At 42.0% G+C, this 21,863-nt stretch overlaps 1 protein-coding gene across 8 annotated transcripts in view; it reads right to left on the reverse strand.

Annotated features, from left to right (window-relative positions):
* GRIA1 (glutamate ionotropic receptor AMPA type subunit 1) overlaps positions 1–21,863 on the reverse strand; it is a 329,622-nt gene that overhangs the window by 111,770 nt on the left and 195,989 nt on the right. For all 8 annotated transcript variants that reach the window (XM_074378874.1, XM_074378893.1, XM_074378882.1 and 5 more), the window contains 3 exons: positions 15,597–15,701; positions 4,134–4,244; positions 3,210–3,416 (listed from right to left, as the gene is read on the reverse strand). In XM_074378874.1, the coding sequence (XP_074234975.1) occupies positions 3,210–3,416; positions 4,134–4,244; positions 15,597–15,701 (423 nt within the window). The remainder of the gene's footprint in view (positions 1–3,209; positions 3,417–4,133; positions 4,245–15,596; positions 15,702–21,863) is intronic.

The raw sequence follows: 21,863 nt of genomic DNA on the forward strand, positions 1-21,863 counted from the left end.
TGGGAATTTGCATTTCTAATAGGTTCCCAGGTGATGCTAATGCTGCTGGTCCAGAGACCACAGGTCTAGAATTTAGATCCCAAAACAAAATGTGTGACGTCTAGAAACTATCCTGGGAAAACAGCATGTAGTTTTTATGTGGTAGAAAAAAGCAAAAAGTGAATAAAACTATCAGAAATGGAGATCTGCTCTAAGTTGGGCACTGCATAGATGAATATTCCCCATCACGGTGTGTAGTAAAGAATTCACGTTGTTTCACAGGGTTGGCCCCAGAGAAGTCATGCAGCCAGAAAGTTGGCAGAGTTGGAATTCAAATCCAGGTGTCTGTCTGCAAAGCTTACTCTTCACCAAGACAAAGGACAGACAGGAAAGACAGCTGTGAAGGAGGCACCAAGATATACCATGTGAGGAGCAGAAAATTCATTTGCAGCATATGGCATCTGCAAGTGCAGACATTTGCTGTTCTCTCAGTTAATATTGGCTTTACCGCTTAGCATTTGGATGGTGTGATTTCTACAGAGGCATTATGTCCCAGTGTGGAGTACAAAAGCCAGAGCTGCATGTTCTGATGCTGCTTTCACTAGCTGTGTTTCATTTGCCAAATTATCTAACCTAGAGGGCCTCAGTGTCCTCATCTATGAAATGTAAACAATAATCTCACCCACCTCGTGGAGTTGATATGTAGAGTAAATGAAAGACTGAGTAAAGTATTTAGCATAGCACCTGGGGCATGCTCTGTGATGAAATGTGGCTACTATCATTGTTGATGAGAATAAGAGGGAGCAAAAGGAAGATAAGAGAGATCCAGATTGACTGAGTTATTTAAAAAGGCGCAGAAAGAATAAATTTGGAGGCCTCCAAATAAGCTTTTCCTGATCTCTCTCATGGTTGGTGTTTGAGAGATATTTCTCCAAATCACTCGGTTCACCCCCAAGGGTACAGAAAAGGAAAGCCAACCTAAAAAGAAAGGCTGAGCATCCGACTGGGGCCATCACAGAGTCTTCAGAATACAGTTTTCACTGGGAAGAGGGCCAGGCCTGATGAGGAGGAGGCTATTGGGGCAGGACTGGCTGCTGAGGCACCCACAGATAACTCCAGCTGGCTTGAGCCCTGCTGTGCCCGTGACTCACCACTGGCTGTGTTGGATACTGGGCATGAGGTGAAGGTGAAGATAAATGCTGGAGAAGGTGAAAAGTGCACAGCAGTTGCCATGGGGATGACCTTAAGAGTTTGATGGGAGTTCCCATGGAAACCAGCCTCCAGATGCAGCATGTACCATTCAGGTCTCTACCTTTTGTCCCTGGAGTTTCCCAAACTGAGAGGCAGTAAAGGGAATAAGAAAGGAGAGAGGCACATCCCATTCCCCAACTCAATAACCACCTTCATAAGTCATTTCAAAAGCCACCTCCCTGAGGAAGATTTCCTTTATTCTATCTTTTTCTTCTTTGAATTCTCTTTGTATATCTCTCATGGCCGTCACGACTCCTCTTGCCCTGATAGGAAACAAGAAGATTTATCATCCTCCTTTATCATAAGGACAATGGCTGCTTGTCCTTATGAGCACTTAACATTGACCCAGGGCTTGGCACATGCTTTATCTTCTGTGAGTGAAGCTGTGGTGGTCCCTTTCCAGCACGAGGCAACTGGAGGCTTCTTCCATAGCCTTTTGGTGTCTCTCTACTCAAATACCTTCATGATTTCCCAATGCCCACTGAAATTCACACTCTTCCTCTTGTTATTTTTTACTAAAACATATCCCCCACTACTCTTCCACCCAAGTCCACAGCAAAAACCATGTGTTTTCTCATTCTCCTTTCACACCTTACTTATTTCCACCACCATCCTATTGTTCATGCTTTAAAAATTCCTGGGCTGCTTTTCTCTTGTCTGTTTTTAATTTTTTATTTTTTGAGACAAAGTTTCACTTCTGTTGCCCAGGCTGCAGTGCAATGGCATGCGATCTTGCCTCACTGCAACCTCCACCTCCTGGATTCAAGGGATTCTCCCTCAGCCTCCCAAGTAGCTGGGATTATATCATGCCCAGCTAATTTTTGTATTTTTAGTAGACATGGGGTTTCACCATGCTGGCCAGGCTAGTCTCAAACTCCTGATTTCAGGTAATCCACCCTCCTTGACCTCCCAGTCTGCTGGAATTACAGGCACAAGCCACCACTTCTGGCCTCTCTGTCTGTTTAAATATGGCCATTTTTCAAGTTTCATATCCCCACTGAGGGCTAGACGAAGTCTAGTTAGCCCTTAGCTGAGCCATACAATGTAGACTTTTTATTCTATACTACCTTTTACTATTCTCTCGCATTGTCTTTTCTACCCCATAAAATGTTAAAAGATGGGGTCTTTTCTTCCTCATAACGGATTAAGCAAAAGATCAAATCTTTTGTTTCTCAATTCCATAAATGCTTAAAACAATGTGGGGCATTCAGCAGCTTTTCAAAAGTGCTGTAATTTATTGAACATTTTAGAGCAATTGCTCATGGAGTTATTTCAAGTGTGGTGAACATCATAAAGATAAAATAGATCTACTCCTATTACATAGATAACTATTATATAAAGCAGGGTAAGCCATTAAAAAAAAAACCAACATCTAAATTCTAAAGGGGAAGTTGAGAACAATTAAAAGGGACGTTCATACCTATTATGAGAAAAAGAAACAACACTCTGAAAAAAGTACTATTCAATACAGGTTTTGAAGGAGAAGGATTTTAGGGGTGGAGAATGGAAGGGAGCACTCTAGGGTACAGAGTAAGTGAGGAGCGTTTGATTGAACTGGAAATTCCATGAGAGGGCATGGAACTAGAAAGACAAGTGACTAGAAAGTTAGGTTGGATCCAGATGCATTCAATATCAGAGAAAAAACTGATACTGAGAGAGCCACAAGTGGCTTTTTGTAGGCAACTCAGCAGTCTGCCCCAAGAACACTGAACTTGGAGCTACGCTGTCACCTGTGTTGGACAACAATCAACTGAAGTTACAAGACGTTGAGTGGGAGGGATTGAGGGAGCTGGGACCAGTAACCTGAACAAAGAGTGTCTAAAGAAATTGAATGTTGGGTGACTCATCTGTTCAGCAGCAACAACACTCAATTATGGGGTTTCATAGGCATCTGTGGGCAGGGCCACCCAACCACCAAACGATTTCCTGTCAAACCCTCTGCCTCCGCTCTCTAATATCCCTCTCTGCAGTGAACTTACTCCATAGACCAGCTCTCCCACCATGCCATTCCAGGCCTTCGTGTCAGGGTCTCGGGCTCCGTATTTCCCATCACTGACGATCTCCAGACGGTAGGAGTAGCCCACGTGCTTGGCAATCTCTGCTGCCAGCTCTACACAGTAGCCCTCGTAGCGGTCATTGCCTTCAAACTGATTGGCATTTTTCTTGAGCATCACATAAGGATCTTCCTGGAAGAGAAATGGGGAGATAGGAGAATGTGGGTAATAGGTTCACCCATATGTCGGGAGGACTTTGGCATGGCATAACATCACATTTGGTTAACAGTGGGGAAGGCTCTCTAGCCCCTAAATCCACTTCTTAAATTTCTTCACTCCCTATTCCATTACAAGCTTCTTGGGTTAAGGAAGCAAACTTTGTTAAAATAAGAACGTTTATTACTGATATATGGTGTACAGCTTTTCAAATTATGTTCCAGGAGATCTGTACTTTTTGAAAATACCTCTGGTGTCATCTTGAAGGGGAAATGGACCCTAAACAGGCTGCAGGTTTCTCATAATCAGTCACCGAAAATTATAGCATCTTCACTTATAGCTATTTTATGTGCTGGACTTCAGGTGACTTTCTTTGAAAATGACTTCCACTGAGGGAGGATGGATGAAAACCAGCACAATTTAGTCTCACTCTCATATTTTAACCATGGGAAAGCTAGCTCAGAGAAGGTAAGTGGCTTACCCAAGGGTACAAAGGATGAGAGAGTGAAACTAAGAGATACGTAGTAAAAACTCAGAGCCTCTCATTTTCAGGGCATTCCCTGTCTGACTTGCTGCTTTTATCTATTACATAGTTTTGGCCAGAAGAAAGACCAGCTTTCAGTCCTGGTGGAAAACCCTTGTTATGGTCTCGCTTGAATCCCAGGTAAACTTGATGAAGGACTGAGTACTCACTAGGATGGTTGTGACGATGTATGTTCTATTCTGAACACTTGAATTATCGCCCCCAGCTTGGGCGTCAGTGGCTGCAGGGACAAATTTATCATCTTCATTCCAGTAACCGATCTGTTAATGAGAAGAGGGTGGAGATGTCAAGTGGGCCAGGCTCCTCTGAACTGGCCTGCTCTGGGCCATCCAGTCAATACCAGAGACAGGAAAGTAAGGAGCTCAGCCGTCACATCATGCAGAATTCAACATGCCGAGCTCTAAAATATTGATCAACAGGAACAATAAGAAGCATGATGCTTTTTGGGTGCTCCCAATTTTGCCCCCAGCGAAAATCCGCACCATAATTGGTTCAGCTTGGAAACTGCCCCCTCAGAGGGATAAGGGCTTAATGTTTACAGCTGGACTGCTTGGTTTAACGCAGGTCAAGACCATGGGATTTAATTCCTTGCAGTTGTTCACAGGGCCAAGCCCCTCTTTCCCCCATGCCTACTAACCCTGCCCTTCAATGAGCTCATTCTGAACTATAGTTGGGATTATATAATATGAACATTATATTCTTTTACTTTATTTTTAGGTTAACTGTATTTTTCCATCTAGATTTAATTTCCTAAGATGGTTGTTTATCCTTTATTTTTAAAATTTCTTTTGTTTCCAAGTATAAACTATTAAAATACTGAGTATATAGGAGTGCCTAAAATTATGGTTGACAATATTAATTTTTCAAATTTGAGTAGGTTATTTATACTAATTCATTTTCCAAGGTCTTTCAACAAATATTAATTGAATTGCTCCTGTGTGCAAGGCTCTGAGCTAAAACATTAATGTTGTTTGTTGTGAGGCAGGGTTCACAAGATGCAAAGAAGTCTGGGAGATACGCCTCGCTCTGAGAACACCTCTGGTCTACCATGGGAAGGCATGACCCACACATACACATGGCCGCAGAAGTGACAAGTCAGTGGGTCTAAGGAGTTCAGAGAAGCAAACCACCACATGTGGGATCTTAGGCAGGGAAAAATGCAACAGGAAGAATCAAGACTTATGATCATGAGAGATGAATGGCTGGACCAAAATCTTTCAGGTTAGGGAGAATATGAGCCAATATATGAAGATGGGAATATTCCCAGTTATTTAAGTTCTGTGGGTTCTGGGTGGAAAATGGAGTTAGCCCAAAAGGGCAGTGGGTGTCTGGGTATAGGTAGCAGATGGCTTTGAAGGCCAGGCTGAACAGTGTAGACTACACCTCAAGGCAACAGGGGGTCATGGAAGGTTTGGAAACAGCAGAATGACATGAATCACACACACACACACCCTAAAGCTATACCTCCTATACCTATCTCTCTTTATCTCCCTCTCTCTATCATTAATCTTTATCTGCTTTAGACAATTGTGTTTTGTTTTGTGATCATTCTGCTGGCTTTAGATACAAAGGAAAAAAGGAAAGGGAACTAAAAGTGCACATGCAGAGGGATGAACAGGTCTATCAAGTCAGAACTCAGCGCAGGCTCAGAAACAGGCCCTTGCCAAATGGTCAGCTGAAATGTCACCTTCACCTTGATGTCTTTCCCAGTTCCTTCAGTTGGAAATAGTTTTTCCTGTAATCTTACAGCCATTAACAACAATAATTGCTAGCACTGATGATGCTCTTGCTATGTCAGAGGCTAAGTGTTTATCAGTTTTCATGCCATTTCGTCTGGCTTAGCGGAGCGTGTTAACTTGTCTAAGGTGAAGCAGCTGGAAAGTGGTTGAGTTTGTCCTGGAATCCTGACAGTCTCTCTCCAGAGGCTGCGTTTAGCCACTATGTTGTTCTTCCAAAGAAAGGACTGGGCTCTGGACTTGTTAGTTACCATTTATTGAATTAGTTACCATTTATATTAGTTACCATTTATTAAATGCTTGCATTTCAGGGACTTTTTAAAGTGCTTTTAATGTTTTAACTCTTTTCATCATCACAAAACTTGCAAAGTGGATAGTTAATTATCCTTTCAATTTTAAATGTGAAGAAAGTGAGATGTGGAGAGTGAAACAACTCTCCCAAAGCCACAGGGGAGCCATGGAGCCAAGATCTGAGCCAGGGAAACCAACTCCAGGGCGGTGCCCCCTCCATGCCAGTGAGCTGCCAGACAACCCTGAGTGCCTTGTGTATGTTCCCATCAGTGCCCTGGGTCTAGCTGTTCGTGTGTTTGTCCCCAGCCTTCCACGGTGCTATGAGCTCCTCATGGACAAGACTGAAATAAATATACTTGTTCCAGGGTTCCTGTCTTAGTCCACCACATCTTTTCCCAGAGAAGCAGCTCAGGGAATGTTTGTAGAGAGAATGAACGTATCCAGGCAGCAGTCACCCAGCATGGACATGGTGCACCCTATCGATGGTGAGAGAGCTTGGAGGTCTGATGGGGAACTTGTCTCTCAGGATACTGCATGGTGGTTTACCTTCAGTGCAGGCATGTGTATGATGTTCCCTGTGAGGGATGCTGTTAGTCAGTGTGGAAGGAGACATTGCTTTCTAATGAATGAAGAACCAGAAACTTGTGTTTCTAGAATGTCAGAACTGGAAGGGGACTGAAGAATCGTTTTGTTCAACTTTTTCCTTTCTCACAAGGAGAAGCAGAGGCTCAGAGACCACAGGATTTGCTCAAGACAGTGTGGTCTCAGTTCCCTCACTTTTGCAAGGGCCGTGTGTGCTAGGGAACCCTAAGAGACTTGTGGGGCCCTTCATCACTCATGAAAGGTGGTGAGGGGCAGCGAAGAGGAGGGATCGCTGGCTTCCTCATCCTTGCTCCAATGGTCAGCTCTGCTTTTTTATCAATTTTACATACTGGGATTCCCCTCAAGAGTTACCTTTTATAAGGAGGCTTCTGGCTGAAAAATAGATGTTTGAAAGCACTTTGGTAGTATATTATGATGTGAGGTTTTCTGCCTTTTTGGGCATTGTTTTGTTCTTTAAATCTCCACAGTACTTTTAGAACATCTTTACACTATGCAAATAGTGCAGACAGGCTTAGGATTCTTTTCTCTGTTTTACAGATGGGAAAACCTAGGCTTAGGGAGATTACATGACTAACTTAAAATAATAGGTATATAGTAGATTAGTGGCAGGGCATAGAACCCAGGTCTTGTGGACCTCAAAGGTAAGATTATTTAATATAATCAATACAAACCTGGGTAAACATCTGACAAACATGATTTATACTCCACCCCCCCCCATAGATGGTGCTAAGGTGTTTTTTTTTCTTTTCCCTTTCTCCTCCTTCTTATTCGTTTTCTTCCTTCTTATCCATCTTCTTTCCCTTCCTCCCTCCTATCTTTCCTCCTTTCGTTCTTCTCTTTATTCTTCCTTCTTCACAATTAGTCCACACGTTTGACTGTTCCTACTCAAATGGCACAACCATCGTTAGAAAGGAAGTTGCTTCATTTGACATGCAACTAATTCCTCTGAAAGCCACTGAGTATTAAGATGTATTATTTTTTAAAAAAGGGAGCCCAGTGGTCAAGATATTGGTGTTTGGCCTCAGGCCAGATTTGGTTTATAATCTAGGCTTTCCTAATTACCAACTATGAGCCTGGGCAAGGTACCTGACCTCTGTGGTCCTCAGTTCCTGATCTGCAGAGTGAAAATAACAATAGTACCTGCCTCATGGGCTGCTGTGAGAACTACATTGGTTAATGCACGTAAAACAATTAGCATAGTGCACAGTTCATATTGTCCGCAAGCTAAAAAATGATATTCGTGAGACTAATGCCTAGTTGAAGGTTAACAGGTTTCTACACTATAAGACATTTCTGTTTTCAATTTGCTATTTAATATTATCTGAAAAAGAAGCATGTATTATAGAGCATTTTGAAATTCACTTGACAATATAACCCTTCTTTACATGTAGACTGTTCCAGGGTAAGTGGTTCAAAAATTATAAAACATTGCTTTAAAATCCCAAGGTTATCATACGAGATAGAAAAAAAAAAGCAAGATGAATCTGTATAAGCCAGATTTATGTGGCTTAGAAGATACTTTAATTTTTAAGGATAATGGTCCTTCAAAGCTAGCATTATAGCACTACTGTTAAATTAAGATCTCTGAAAAACATTGTATAGCCTGGCTTATATGCTAAGTACTTTCATATCAAAAGCTGGTAGAATAGTTAGAAGTTGTAAACAAACGTATTTTATTTCTAATCCTTTTGTAGGGAGATAAAACATAATATTGCTAAGGTCAAGGTGTGCAGCCTCACGCGTATGCCTCACGTAAGCTAGTAGACTAAGAAATCTAGTTCTACAGTATGATGAAAAGAAAGCTGGCAAAGATTTTTGAAGAGATATTGCACTTTGGAGATAAGAGCAAATTTCCCTTTCTTTGGGAAATGGTTGGATTATTATACAGCACTTTGATTTTCTACTGAGGATATGCAGGAACTTTGATTCTATCTGAAAGTAAATCAGAGTAGTAGTTGGTAAAGATTGGGGCCCACCAGTCAGGAGAGGATTTAAACAATTCTGACAGTGAGAGGTCTTCTCTTGGGGCCAGTTATAATTTTTGATCTCCTGTTTTCCATCTGCCTCTAAAGATTCTTTGAATGTAGAAAATGAATCTAGATGATAGATCAGATTTTTTAAGTGGATAAAGTCTTAAAAGGAGATGATCATAGAACTGAAAACTCAATTGATCTACGTTGCACAGTCATCAAATCAAATTTAGACATTGGTATGTCCAGGCTGCCTCTGAAACCACAGTCCCTTACCTCAAAAAATAAGATCCTTTAGAATCAATTTTTTAAAGACTAAGTCGTCTATGGTGTCCAAGATAACTAGCCTACTCCCAAGCACTCTTATTTTCCTTCTGTGGTGTAGAGATGTTGGTGGAAAGTGGCCATCCAGCCAGCAATGACATTTCCCAGCTTGTTTTGCCTCTGGTTGAGTCAAGTAACTGGGTTCTGGCCAATGGAATTCAACAGAAGTGATGTGCATCTTTTCTAGGCTGATGCCCCCAAAATCTCCAGCAGAGTTCCCATTTTCTTTCATTCCTATCTGTTAGCTGGATGTTGAAATCCAGAGGGACCCCAATAGACAGTGGAGGGCTCGTGAGCCTGAGTCTTAACCATAACCCTCAGCCAGAAAAGTGGTCACTGACTGAACAAGAAATAAGATTCTTTTGCATTAAACATCTGAGATTTCAGAGTTTAGCTGTTACAGAACCTAGGGTTATCTAAACTAACACCTTCAAATATTTGAAGTTAATAAATTTATGTGTAACTTTATCTGAGTTCTGCTTGAGGTGTTTTATTAAATTTGTAGATATTTTTTCCCTTACTTATTGGCAGATCTGTGGAAATATGGGCTAGTGCAGTGTGCTCTCTGATTGCCCAGAAACATTCAAAAAGCTGCCCACTCATGTAATAAGCAATTGTGCTTACTCTGTGTCAGTATATTCTAGGCACTGTGAATATAATAAAAACACATATATGGTCCTTGTTTTTAGAGAGCTGACATTTTGGAGCATTCAAGAGGTAGAGGAGTATGAAGAAAATACATACCAGACCAGGGGTTGATAAACTTTATCTTAAAGGGCTAGAGAGTAGCTATCTTTGGCTTTGTGGATCATGCAGTCTGTGTTGCCACTACTTGTCTCTGTTGTTATAATGCAGAGGCAGATATAGATAATATATAAACAAATAAGCACAGCTATGTTCCAGAAAAACTTCATGGACACTGACATTTTAATCTCATATAATTTGCACATGTCACAAAATAGTCTTCTTTTGATTTAAGGCAACCATTTGAAAATGTAAATGTAACTATTAGCTCATGAATTTGGCCTGTAGGAGGAGTTTGCCAACCTCAGTGTAGATCAATCAACCAACAAAAGTATATCAGAAGGAATAAGCACCATGAAAAGTAAAAAGAAAAAGAAAATTGTGACTGTATGTGAGGTGGGTGGCAGTGACTTTAAAAATGCTTGGTCAAGGATGTCCTTTCTGAAGTGGCTTCACTTGAACTGAGACCTGAATGACAAGGAGACACACACCACATGAAACTACAGTGACAGAACATGCCAGATAAAAGAACAGCATATGCAAGACTTGAGCAAAGTGTAAAGTTGTGCTCAAGGAATGCAAAGATGACAGTGTAACTGCAGAGAAATGAGTTACAGGAAGAGGAACGAGGGCTGATGCCACAAGTAAGCAGCTTCAAGGGCTCTGAGAACCAAGTTGTATATTCTCTGGCAACAGGAAGGCAGTCAAAGTGTTAAGGAAAAGGACCATATAACCTGATATATATTTGAAAATTGTTGTTCTAGCCCTTGTGGTGGAAAAGTAGCCTTGTAAAGGGACAAGAGCATAGCAGGACTCATGACTGGTGAGGCTATGGCGTGGTATGTGGTGACCTCGGCTCTGGGTTCAGCAGTAGAAATGGAGAGAGGTGGTGGGGTTGAGGCTACATCTGAGATGCTATATCTATATCTGTTGCTATAACATGATTCAGTATGTTCAAAATTGGGTATAAGGATTTAAAGCAAAACTTCCAAAAAGCATATGGGATGGGAAGCTATAAATTCTTTGGGACTTTAGAAGATTACTTTTGATATCAGCAGGACTTTGTGTCCCTTTAGCCTTGGTTCCTACCCAGTCTTTTCATTCTAGTTATACACTGGGTCAGAAGTGGGGATAACAAACTTGGGGCAGGGCAGGGCCACTCAAATCAAATTGAAATGAGAAGTAGTTGCCTTCACCCAGTCTAAAAATTGCTATAGGAACAACGGTGATGGGGGAAGATGGTTAAATCAACAATACCAGTTCTCTGTTGAAAAATGTAAGAGAATTTTCCCTAATCTTCTCCACTGGGCAGACATTTATTACAATTTGTGATTCTATCAGATTTTGACAAGATATTTTATTCAGCTAGAGACCATAAATCAGTACCCCATAGTGAAGTGGTATCTCTAAATGGAATTTCCTAAGGATCCTGTTTTAGTAGAGCGAGTACCCATCCTGTTATCTGAAGCCCCTAAACTTTATGATGAATGGATGGTTAGAACACACACATTTCAGTGGGATGTCAAATTGTATCCAGGTACCTAGAGGATGTATTGGCACATAAGTGAACAGGAAATAAGCCTGAAGATCAGGAGAGTTTCTGTGAGGCCCTAAATCTGGAAGAAACAGCTCCTTTTTATTATACACAATAAGGTAAGGCCATGTAATGTTCACTGAAACCAGTACAACTAGGTCACTCTTGAAAATCAGAGAAATTACTTTGCTAGGAGGCTGATTGAGCCAAAAGCCCCAAGCCACAGATGTGAGGAATTGATTTTCTCAAAGGCAGATCCCCCGTAAACAAAGGATGTTTAAGTCCACATTCTAAGAAAGGATTTAGTGATCGGGAAGGTAAGTTTAAAAACAGCCCTGGGATCTGAAAACTAAAGCACAACCATTTGCACCTGGATTTTAAGGTACTCTGTTATTTCTCTTTGCTGATTTATCCATTCCACAGGCTTACACAGCCCACATGCAATGCTGATGTAAAATCCCTGTAGCCTACGGAAAGGAGTTTAAAAGCGCAAACAAGCAAACAAACACAGGCTGAATGTCCACTACTGGCCAGGTGCTGCTTTTCTGAATCCCTTACTACTGGCAATGGGTAACAGTCATTGTCTTATTCAATCCTGACAGCGATCCTTGGAGGCACAGGAGCATCACCCTTTTAGAGATGATGTAATGACATTCAGGGAGGCTAAATAATTTGTTCAAGGTCATGTGCTTAGTAAAGACTAAAGCACAGACTTAAAATCTTGGCATGTCTACCTCTAAAGCCCAAGCTCCTTACCAATCTGTCAGTGTTTCTTTTTTTGTATATTATATTATATTTTATTTTATTTCTTTTACTTCCAAATTCTTTCCTTGGTAGTTGCCAATGATTCTTAATCAAACGCTTTAGAGCACCAACCAGAAAATCTGCAGGTTGGAGAGAAGGATTCAAGAAAGTACAGATTCCTAGGCTTCTCTGTTCTCCAGAAGCAGAGTACCCAGGCGCTGGGACCCAGGAATCTGCATTTTAAATAAGGCCTCCCAGTACTTCTTCTATTTGCAGAGGCTTGAGAACCATTAATCTTGCTACAGCACCTCCACTTCAAGAGAAAGTCTTGAAGAGGTAAAGTCTCCCAACAGTCTCTGTGCAATAATTAGGGTCAATTCAAAGGGCTGGGATCTTTGATCCTGGGAGTAACAACTGAGGAATTTCATACCAAAGGACAGTTTGTCAACTGACGAAGGCTCCAGTGGAAACTCTACTTTCACAGAGGAAGTCAAAGTCCAGCCAGGAGAGGAATAATATGAGTAGGGAGAGGATGGTAAAAATGCCGCATATGGCACTGAAATTAAGGTGTCAGAGTTGAAAGGAATTAGCGTCTCTCACTTATTTTAGAGACCCAGAGAGGCAATGAGACATGCTGAAAGCCACACAGCTGGATAATGACAGGAATGGGGTAGAAATTTCTGGCTTCTATTCTTACTTGTTGCACCCCCACTATATCCCCAATATATCCTGTCTACCGCTAATGTGTAGAAAATAATCTGGCTATACTTTAAGCTAATCCACTACCCTAGAATTGGGGAAAACAGTTCAACATCCATATTTTAATTATGGCAAACACATAACTGCTCACATATAATGTAGAAATGCCAATTTGTTCCATCCCGGAAATAGCGATATATGTATGTGTATGTATATATATATACACATATACATATATGTGTATATATATATATATACATATATATGTATATATATATGTATATATATATATTCCCCTGAGGGCAAGAGGCCATTCTGAGGATTCCAAAAATCAGCCCAGGTCTATGGTCAACAATTTTCTATCTAGGAGCAAAAGGCTTGCCTGCTCCAGACCTTACACAAAAATGCCACAAAATCTACATTTTCATCTTCAAGACAGGGGGTGATACCATCAATTCTCAGAATCTGAAAGGAAGGGGCTGGGCACAGTGGCTCATGCCTGTAATCCCAGCACTTTAGGAGGCCAACACTTGAGCCCAGGAGTCTGAGGTTATAGTGAGTTATGATCATACCACTGCACTCCAACCTGGGCAACAGAGTGAGACCTTGCCTTGGGGGGGGTGGGGGGGAAAGAATCTGAAAGGAAGTTGGCCTGGGGAGGTAGTCACATATCTGATGTCCCATCCAGGGGAAATATATTAGCAGCAGCTGCTAAATGCTTTGAAACAAACAAGTCACCTCAGTGTTTTCCAGATTTCAGCCATGTGCTACCTCTTCAACGTTTACCATAGCTGTTAATAACCACTAACATAGGTAGCATTCGCTGAACAGTGATCAGGTACTAATGCAGATATGATCTGTGCCCATTTTACAGATGTGGAAATTGAGGGTTATAAGAGCTAAGTGACCTAGCAGATGTCTTCTACAGCAGCAGAAATAAGAACAGGGACAACAAAAATGAACTCAGACTTGGACTATTTCTAGATAAGTATCATTCTCAAGGGTTTTTGACCTTAGAAAGAGTGTCCATGTACAGTTACCATGCCAAAAGTTTGCTGAAAAGTGGATATGCTCTTACTGGCTACATTCATAGCCAAACAGGATGCCCTTGCTTGTTGCCTGATGCAAGTTAAGGCAGGCTACTGTAGCTGATTACTGAAGGAGGAGATCTCCCAGTAGGAGATGGGAGATGGGGTCTGGAAGGCTGTGGTTGGTGAGAATATGTGATGATAGAAGAAGGGTCAGAGAGATGTAATATTGCTGGTTTTGAAGATGGAGAAGGCTCAGTAACGTGGGAGCCAAGGAATATACATGGCCTTTAAGAAGCCAGAAAAGGCAAAGAAACAAATTCTTCTCTGGAGCCTCCAGGAAGAAACATGGCCTTGCCGACACATTGATTTTAGTCCGTGAAATTCAAGTTAGACTTCTGACCTACAGAACTGTGACATGATAAATCCGTGTTGTTTTAAGCCACTGTTTGTGGTAATTTGTTATGGTAGCAGTAGGCAACTAACATAACCTTAATCAATGAGATGAGGTAAGATAGGTTATGAGGTAGAAGATGCAGTTCTAGATACAAGAGCGAGAAGATGGGTTTAGGGCAGGTGAGGGCAGAGCATATACAAAGAGAACTTTAAAGTAGAACTTTCTGCAGTGATGGAAATGTTCTATATTTGCACTGCCTAATGTGGTAGCTACTAGCTACACGTAGCCACTAGTCACAGGAGGAACTGACTTTTAAATTGTAATTAATTTAAAATTCAACTTAAATAGTCACATGTGGCTAGTGACAAGGGTATTTGACAGCACAGGCATAGACAGCACTAAGTCTGAGAGATTAAGACTTTCAATGGGCCGGGGCCAGTACTTAGAACTTCTGACACTCTTAGATCATTTAATCTTCTCAATGACCCTATGAGGTTGGCATGGTTAGGGTGATCCCCACTTATCAGATAAGAGAATTAAGGAACAAAGAGCTCAAATAGATTATCCAGAATCCCAGACTAGTAAGTGATGAAGCAAGGATTCTGTGTTGAGGATTCCAGAGCCAGCATTCTGATCCAGGGCACCCTACCAGCTCTATGTCATGCTGCATGATGTCTCTCGGTCATTATCCCACGCCACCAAAAGGAATTAGAAATGTGATGAAGGCCATGAGCAGAGAAGCAGAGGATTTCGTGAGGCATAACAAGAAAGGCCAGAGAAGGCTTCCCTGGGGAATGACGTTTACTTAGAGTGTAGGATTGGCTAGGCAGGAGGAGGGAGAGGAGTGGAGGGAGTCCCAGGTAGAGGAGACATGTGTGAAGGCTCAGTGACGAGAAAGAACATGATGTATTCAGGGAGGTGAAAGACAAACAGAATGACTGGAATGGAGAAATGAAGGAAGTATCAACGGTTCAGGTTGAAGAAATTGGCAGAGACCAGAGTACATAGGTTCTGGTAGAATTTGAAATGTTATTCTAAGGATTCGAATGCTATTCTAAGACTTTTCATATGCAAACATATTATATGTTATATATACATACATAAACATATATATTTTTCACCCTTACTTTTGTATAAATAATACAGTGGCTGTGACCAAGTATAGATTAGGAAAAGATGGGTAACCTCATCAATAATCATCATTCTCAAGTTCTTAGCTCAGAATCCCTCAGGAACAGCAGTGACATTTTGTGCAGATCAATTACTTTATGTTTCAGAAGTGCTTTCCTCTACCTGGGATTCTCACAAGCATTCTGGGACAAATATAGAGATTTTCTGCAGATGAGTGAATGGATTCTCAGAGGAAGAACCAGACTTGTCCAATGTCCTAGCTGGTTACTGACAGAGCCAAGTCTAAAGTCTGTGTTTGAGTTTCTTCAAAGATCCAGTCCAGAAAAGGTAGATTCACAGGCCCTCAGCGCTGGCCAGAGTCCCTGTTCAGCCCTCTCCTCTCTGCAGAATGGAAGTAAAGCTGTCCCTTACCTTTCGGATGCCGTCATGTTTCATTTCAATCACGTGGAGTGTGTAGTTGGTGCGGCGTCCTTTCTCATTAAACTGCACGTTTCCTGTCAAACCTTCAAATCGCACCTGGAAAACAAAACCAAGTGGTGAGCAGTGAACTCAGAAGATGTAATTTATGTGTGTTTGCTTTTTCCACTGAAATAGAAATCAAGAACCCAAGAATGTTCCATGGGATGAGGTCTTAGAGTATTTTGCTAGAGCTCTTCATTCCATGCCTGTGGCAAAGGATGCATTAGAGACCTTTCTCCTAAATTGGGATTCATCCTGAAAATTGTTTTTACCTACTTCTTTAGGCAAATACTAACAAGGGGCCAGAGTGCATGCTAATGTGAAATGTCTGCACCGTCCCTAATCAAACACTTCCCATCACATGACCACTATGACCAGTGCCCTTCTCACATACACATCTGAAGATGAAGTAAGTGTGGGGGGCCTGCAAAGGAAATGAATTGGTGCACCATCACCAACGAGTCAGAAGACCCAGGACAAGAAGCCAGCTTTATGAATAAAGTCTTAAGCTATGCTTGGAGATGTCTTCCTAATTCTTTTGAGAATTTCTTCTTAGAGGCAGCAAACCACCTGGTTATGTATGCACCTATGCAACAACCCTGCATGACCTGCATACATACCCCAGAACCTAAAGTAAAAATAAAAAAAAAAAAGAATTTCTTCTTCTTTATTCCTGAGTTCAGGGAATAAAATACTTGATAATCAAAAGACTTGGATTTAACCCCAGCTTACTCCTTAATAGCCAAGTGCCCATGCAACTTAGCTCTCTAAGCTTTCAGTTTCTAAAATTTCTGCCCCCACTTTTTCTTTTTTTATCTTAAATAATAACCGATAATGTGAAAGTGGTGTGAACTTTAAAGCACCTGGGGAGAACCCATTAGGTTCAGACAAGAGAATGTAAGGTGTTAAAGAAATCTCAGTTGGTTAAAATCATATTGTATTGGAATCCTCAAATATGCCACAAGAGACTTCTCCACAAATGGGTCAAATCAAACTTTCATGGTCTTCTGTCTTCAAGTTCATATCAAAAGTCAAATAGTCACCATGAAGATCCAAGATCTTTAGGGCTGAGCTTGCTGCTCTGTAGGTGACAGATAAATGTCTTCCAAGACCACTCTCAAACTGAGGCTGAGTCTAGCTGTGTATCATCAGCTCAGATACAAGCAACTACATTCCCTAATAGTGAACCACCATGTGTCCTCAGATCCCTCCTGCCTAAGGCCAGTGAGGTGAGTGTCTACCTGTTACAAATACAAATCCAACCCTGTGACCCAGCACTGTTTATTTCCCCCGCCTTCAAATAGCTTAAAAGGAAGCTTTGCAGAGTTTTTAAACTTTTTTACTGGCAGTGGCTAGCTCCTCTGTTGTTAGAAGGTATAAGAAGAGCTGGGGGTTGTGTGTGTTTGAGAGTGAGAGAGAGTCTCTCTCTCTCTCTCTGTGTGTGTGTGTGTGTGTGTTTGTGTGTGTGTGTGTGTGTGTGTTCCTGTATGGAGGCTGACCCTCTTGTCACCTTCTTTTTTGAAGTCTCAGTGAGGAGGTCATGACAGACACAGAGCACTGAGCAAATTTTATAACAAGCTTTGCTTTCTTAGATGAAATCTGGAGAAATCCCCAGCTCCATAAATGTCTGGGCTATCTTTGCTTTTCAGAGAGAAAACGAAGTACAGCTTCTACTACAGTGAATAAAAGAAAGGAGCAATTTGTGTCAATCAGCAACTTCACCTTCTTGTCACCTTGGTAATCTCTTGCCCATCTTTAGTGTTCCCTTATTTCCAGCTCCAGATAGTTTGGTGGTATGTGATTCATTCCAAAAAAAAAAAAAAAAAAAAAAAAAAACAGACTGGAATAGATGTGCAGATGACTGAATGGTAGACTGATTTGCCCAAACTGAAAGTGTCACTAAGAATCCAAATAGGCATCTACTTTTTTGCCCCAGTCTCAAGTTTCATACTAATAATCAGCATGGGATAGTAGTATGGCAGAGTACATAATCTATGACTAAGTTTTTCATTTGTTTAATGGAACCAGTTAGAGTTCATTACGTCTTAATGTTGTTCTAAGGATTAAATGAGATAGTTTTTCATTAATGCTTGGTGCATGGTGAATATTCAACAAATGCCAGCTGTTAGTATTATTGTTGCTCATGGTGATATTTAACACTAACATTACTTTCTAAACACCTCATATTTATGACACACTTGCACACATACTATTTCAACTCTAGTCACAGGAACCCCCTGAAGCATGCCATTCAGAGATTATGATCTTTATTTACAAGGGAGATGCCAAACTCTGGGAGGTACAGTGATATACTCAAGTCTTACGACTAACAAGTGGCAGAGGCAGGTCTAAAATCTGGAGCTTCTGATAACTTCTGATGTTTTCACCAATGGTATCAAGTGTTCTCTGAAACACAGGCCAGCGCTATTGTCGTAGGATTCAGGAGGACAACACAAAAACGTGCAACATCGTGTTTTCTACCTGCTTTCTGCTATTGCTGCTGGGTACTTCCCAGGGTGTGCTCTGCCCATTCTAACTGAATGGCCACAGGTTCCTTGCTCAGCCTATCTGTTTCTTGGTTTCCTCCTCCAAGAAGTACTTAGCATATTGTCTGGGACATAAGTGTTCAATGCATAGTTTATATTATTTAGATGATGATAATAATGATTACTACTACAGGGGTGTGTAGAGTGGGTAATTATGAAAAATAAAATCTAAAATTGAGGCCTTGGGGCTGGTAGGTTGTTTCAGAGGAGGAGACTCTTTCAGAAGAAAGAATGATCATGTCACTGTCACTTTTACTGCCTTCCTCAGTTTCTAATAAGGTCAGTGGTCCTACCTGCACAGTTCTAGTGACCTGAGAGCATCTTGCACTGTCACAGTGATCTCACAAGAAGCTGCTTATTTCATGTTCATGGAAACCCAGTGAATAGCCAGAGCAGAGGTTATTTTGCCTGTTTCACAGATGAGATTGTTGAGACTCAGAGCTGATGGTGCTTGACTCTAGGATTCACAGTAAGGTCACTGAGAGATCAAGGGTAACTGAAGGGCTCTTACTGTCTATTTGGGGAATCCTTCTTAAATGCAGTGAGATAAATCAAAGTATCAGAGAGTGGGAAAGAGACATCCCACAAACACCATTCCATGACAGCAGAACAGGGAGAGTTCAAGAGGATGGCTCAGCCTCAAACCATTTGTCAAGGAGCATAAAGACTCAGAGTCAGAGGAAGAAGCTTCTCAGAAATGTGTATCTTGAAACTGCTGTCCCCATCCATCAGGTCTGAGCTCTGGGATCTGGGCACTGATCCCCCTCTCCCCCTGCCCCAGGGTGACTGAGGTCAGACTGATGGAGCCCAGGCACTTCTCCCTGGTTCCTGCTCCTGGAACTCCTGTCGCCATCCTGGCACCCTCAACTCCCTCCACGAAAGATGGAGAATTAACCTTGGGCTTCCTGTAAAGGGTACCGGGTGCCAGCTCAGAATCTGCTGCTAGTGAGAGGCCGAAGCCTACATTTCCTTTCCTGCTTGGTGCTGGGAGAATGCTGGCTAATGTCCTATTACTTGAGCTACGTTAAAGAAAAAATTAATCAGTGACACTTGTTAAAGTACAGTAAAGAAGACTTTTTTCAGGATCGTAGTGGTAGGTATAGAAACACCTGCAATGGGGTCTTGCAGTGGGGGACAGAGATTTGGCTCAACTCCAAATAGAGCAGGAGCCAATGGGAAAGTATAGCCAAGGAACAGGGTGGGGGTCAGTGGATAGGAAATTATACTAACAGCAAGCATCGGGGTTAAGAGGAAATCTGGCTAAAATGGCCTAAGAGGATTCTTGCTGAAGATGAACCAGGATGATCCGACATCACCTGGGGGATGGTGGAGGCTGTACAAGATGATCACAGCGAAGGGAGTGGACATGGTGGACAGGGTTCTTGCTAAACTGACTCAGCAAGTTCTTTGCTAAAACTGGATTTTACAAGAATTGCACAGATGGGCCTAGGAGGAGGTTCAGAAGCCTGACTCAAGTTTGGTCAAGCAAAGGATCTTTGTCAGATGTCAACACTGACTTCTTTCCCCTGCCCTCATTGGATCCTGAAAGGCATACCTGAAGGAAACTGCCAAGTAGTCACACTGGAAGCAGGGATTCTGCAACCCCTTCGCAGTTGCCTTCAGGTGGATCCTGCCTCCTGGATGCTCACTGTTTGTGAGGCCTGTAGGCGAGGTCCTTGCTGGTCACATCCTAGCTACTCTGGCTAGAGCAAATCTCAGAACCCTTCTAAGCTTCGCTTTCCTACCTGAGTCATGGGAAGAATAATCTTGGCTCTGACTGTCTCATACAGCTTTCCTGAAGCTCAAAAGAACACAAGCATGATGCTTTCTTAAAATTGTGAGCTCTGCAACAAGCCAGCGAGGGAGGCAGCATTAGGAGGATTATGTCTGTTTAGCAGATGGGAAAATCCAGGTCTGGAAAACGTGAGCAATTAGTCCAAGATCCCCCAGATAGTGTTGGGTGGAGCCACAGCTGAACCAGCCCTTCTATTCCTATCACCCCAACAGGCCAGCGTGACACGTGCAAGTCCTTGCTTGTACCTTCACTCTATCTCACCTCTTGCTGGGTATCACTGACATCCCCTTCCAGAACTTGCAAAACCCAATTTACTCCAGATTCAAATTTACCCTTCCTTTAAGGGTTACATTACCTCCATCTCAGTTTGCTTGGAACATGGTATAGTTTGGATATTTGTCCCCTCCAAGTTTCATGTTAAAATATGACCCTGAAGGTTGGAGGTGGTGCCTGGCAGGAGGTGTTTGCATCATGGAGGTGGAACTCTCATGAACAGCTTGGCGCCCTCCCCATGGTAATAAATAAGTTCTCACTCAGTTATGAGAGCTGGTTGTTTAAAAGAGCCTGGCACCTCCTCCCCTATCTCTCTCACTCCCTCTCTTGCCATGGGACATATTGTCTTTTCCTTTACCCTCTGCCATGATTGGAAGCTTCCTGAGGCCCTCATCAAAAATAGATGCTGGCAGTAGGCTTCATGTACAGCCTAAAAAACTATTAGCTAAAATGAGACTTTTTTCTTTATCCATTGGTATTTCTTCATAACAATGCACATGGACTAACACAGGACAGTTCCGGTCCTCTTGTTCTGGAATGATTGATAGTAGCTCTTCCTTTCACTCCTAAGTGTTCCCATTTGGATGACAGATTTTGGGTAATAAAGGGTCACCCTATTGAAAGGCCAGTCACACTCCTACAGAAAGCCTTGCTGATGTCTGTGTTCCTCAGTGATAGCATTCTGCTCTGACCGTCCACAACACCATGAACCCACCTGTGTTAGCCTTTAAAGGAAGGACTGTGTCTTAAAACCCCATTGTCCAACCAACCCCAGGCCCCATCTAGCAAAGTTCTGAGCATACCTTCACTTCCATGTGCTTGATTTTTGGCTGGCAGTTTGCAAAAACAAAGACTAAGAGGGATGATTACTATTACCATTTAGGGCAGGTATTCTAAACTTGAAGTCCTGGGATGAGTTCTAGGAGTATATATGTTCTCCCTACTCCTGGTCATGCAGAAATTATGTTTGTACATGTATGCATTTTTCTAAGGAAAAGAGTCTACAGATATCTTTTTAAAAATCATATCCTCAAATGTCTATGAGGTCCCCAATGTTAAGAACCCGACTTGGGGAGTTGGGTCTACTCTGCCATCCAGAAGGCAACATATGGGCATCCTAATGCTGCCTCTTTCCTGGAGCGCTGAAGGACTCCAGGATGTGGGTTCATTAATATTCGGAATGGCTCCCTAGATGGCAGGCAGGGGGTAGGCAGGCAGCTGATTATCTTCAATCTGCTGCTAGGGAAATTACAGCAGGGTGAGGGGGGTGGGTGTGCACAGATATTACCCAAGGCCATGTGCTGCTGGGGGCTGGGCCATAGCTTTTGTGTCTTTCCTGTTTGGATGTGTCCCTGAGGCTTCAGAGCAGTTAAGCATACAGAGGGAGGCATCATCTAAATGTGGGTTGGAGTCCCAATTTTACCACTAGCTAACTGTATAACGTAAGAATTTAGGGAAGTTTATAACTTCTCTGAAGCTCAGTTTCTCCAATTAAAAAGCACAGTTAATAAAACTACCTGTCTCGGGTGTTATGTGTTATATCAAAAATTCAATGATATAATATGTGTAAATGTTTACAGCCTTGTACATACTAAGCCTTTAACA

This window comes from Saimiri boliviensis, chromosome 1 (assembly GCF_048565385.1).
Source record: "Saimiri boliviensis isolate mSaiBol1 chromosome 1, mSaiBol1.pri, whole genome shotgun sequence".
Taxonomy (NCBI): Eukaryota; Metazoa; Chordata; class Mammalia; order Primates; family Cebidae; genus Saimiri; species Saimiri boliviensis.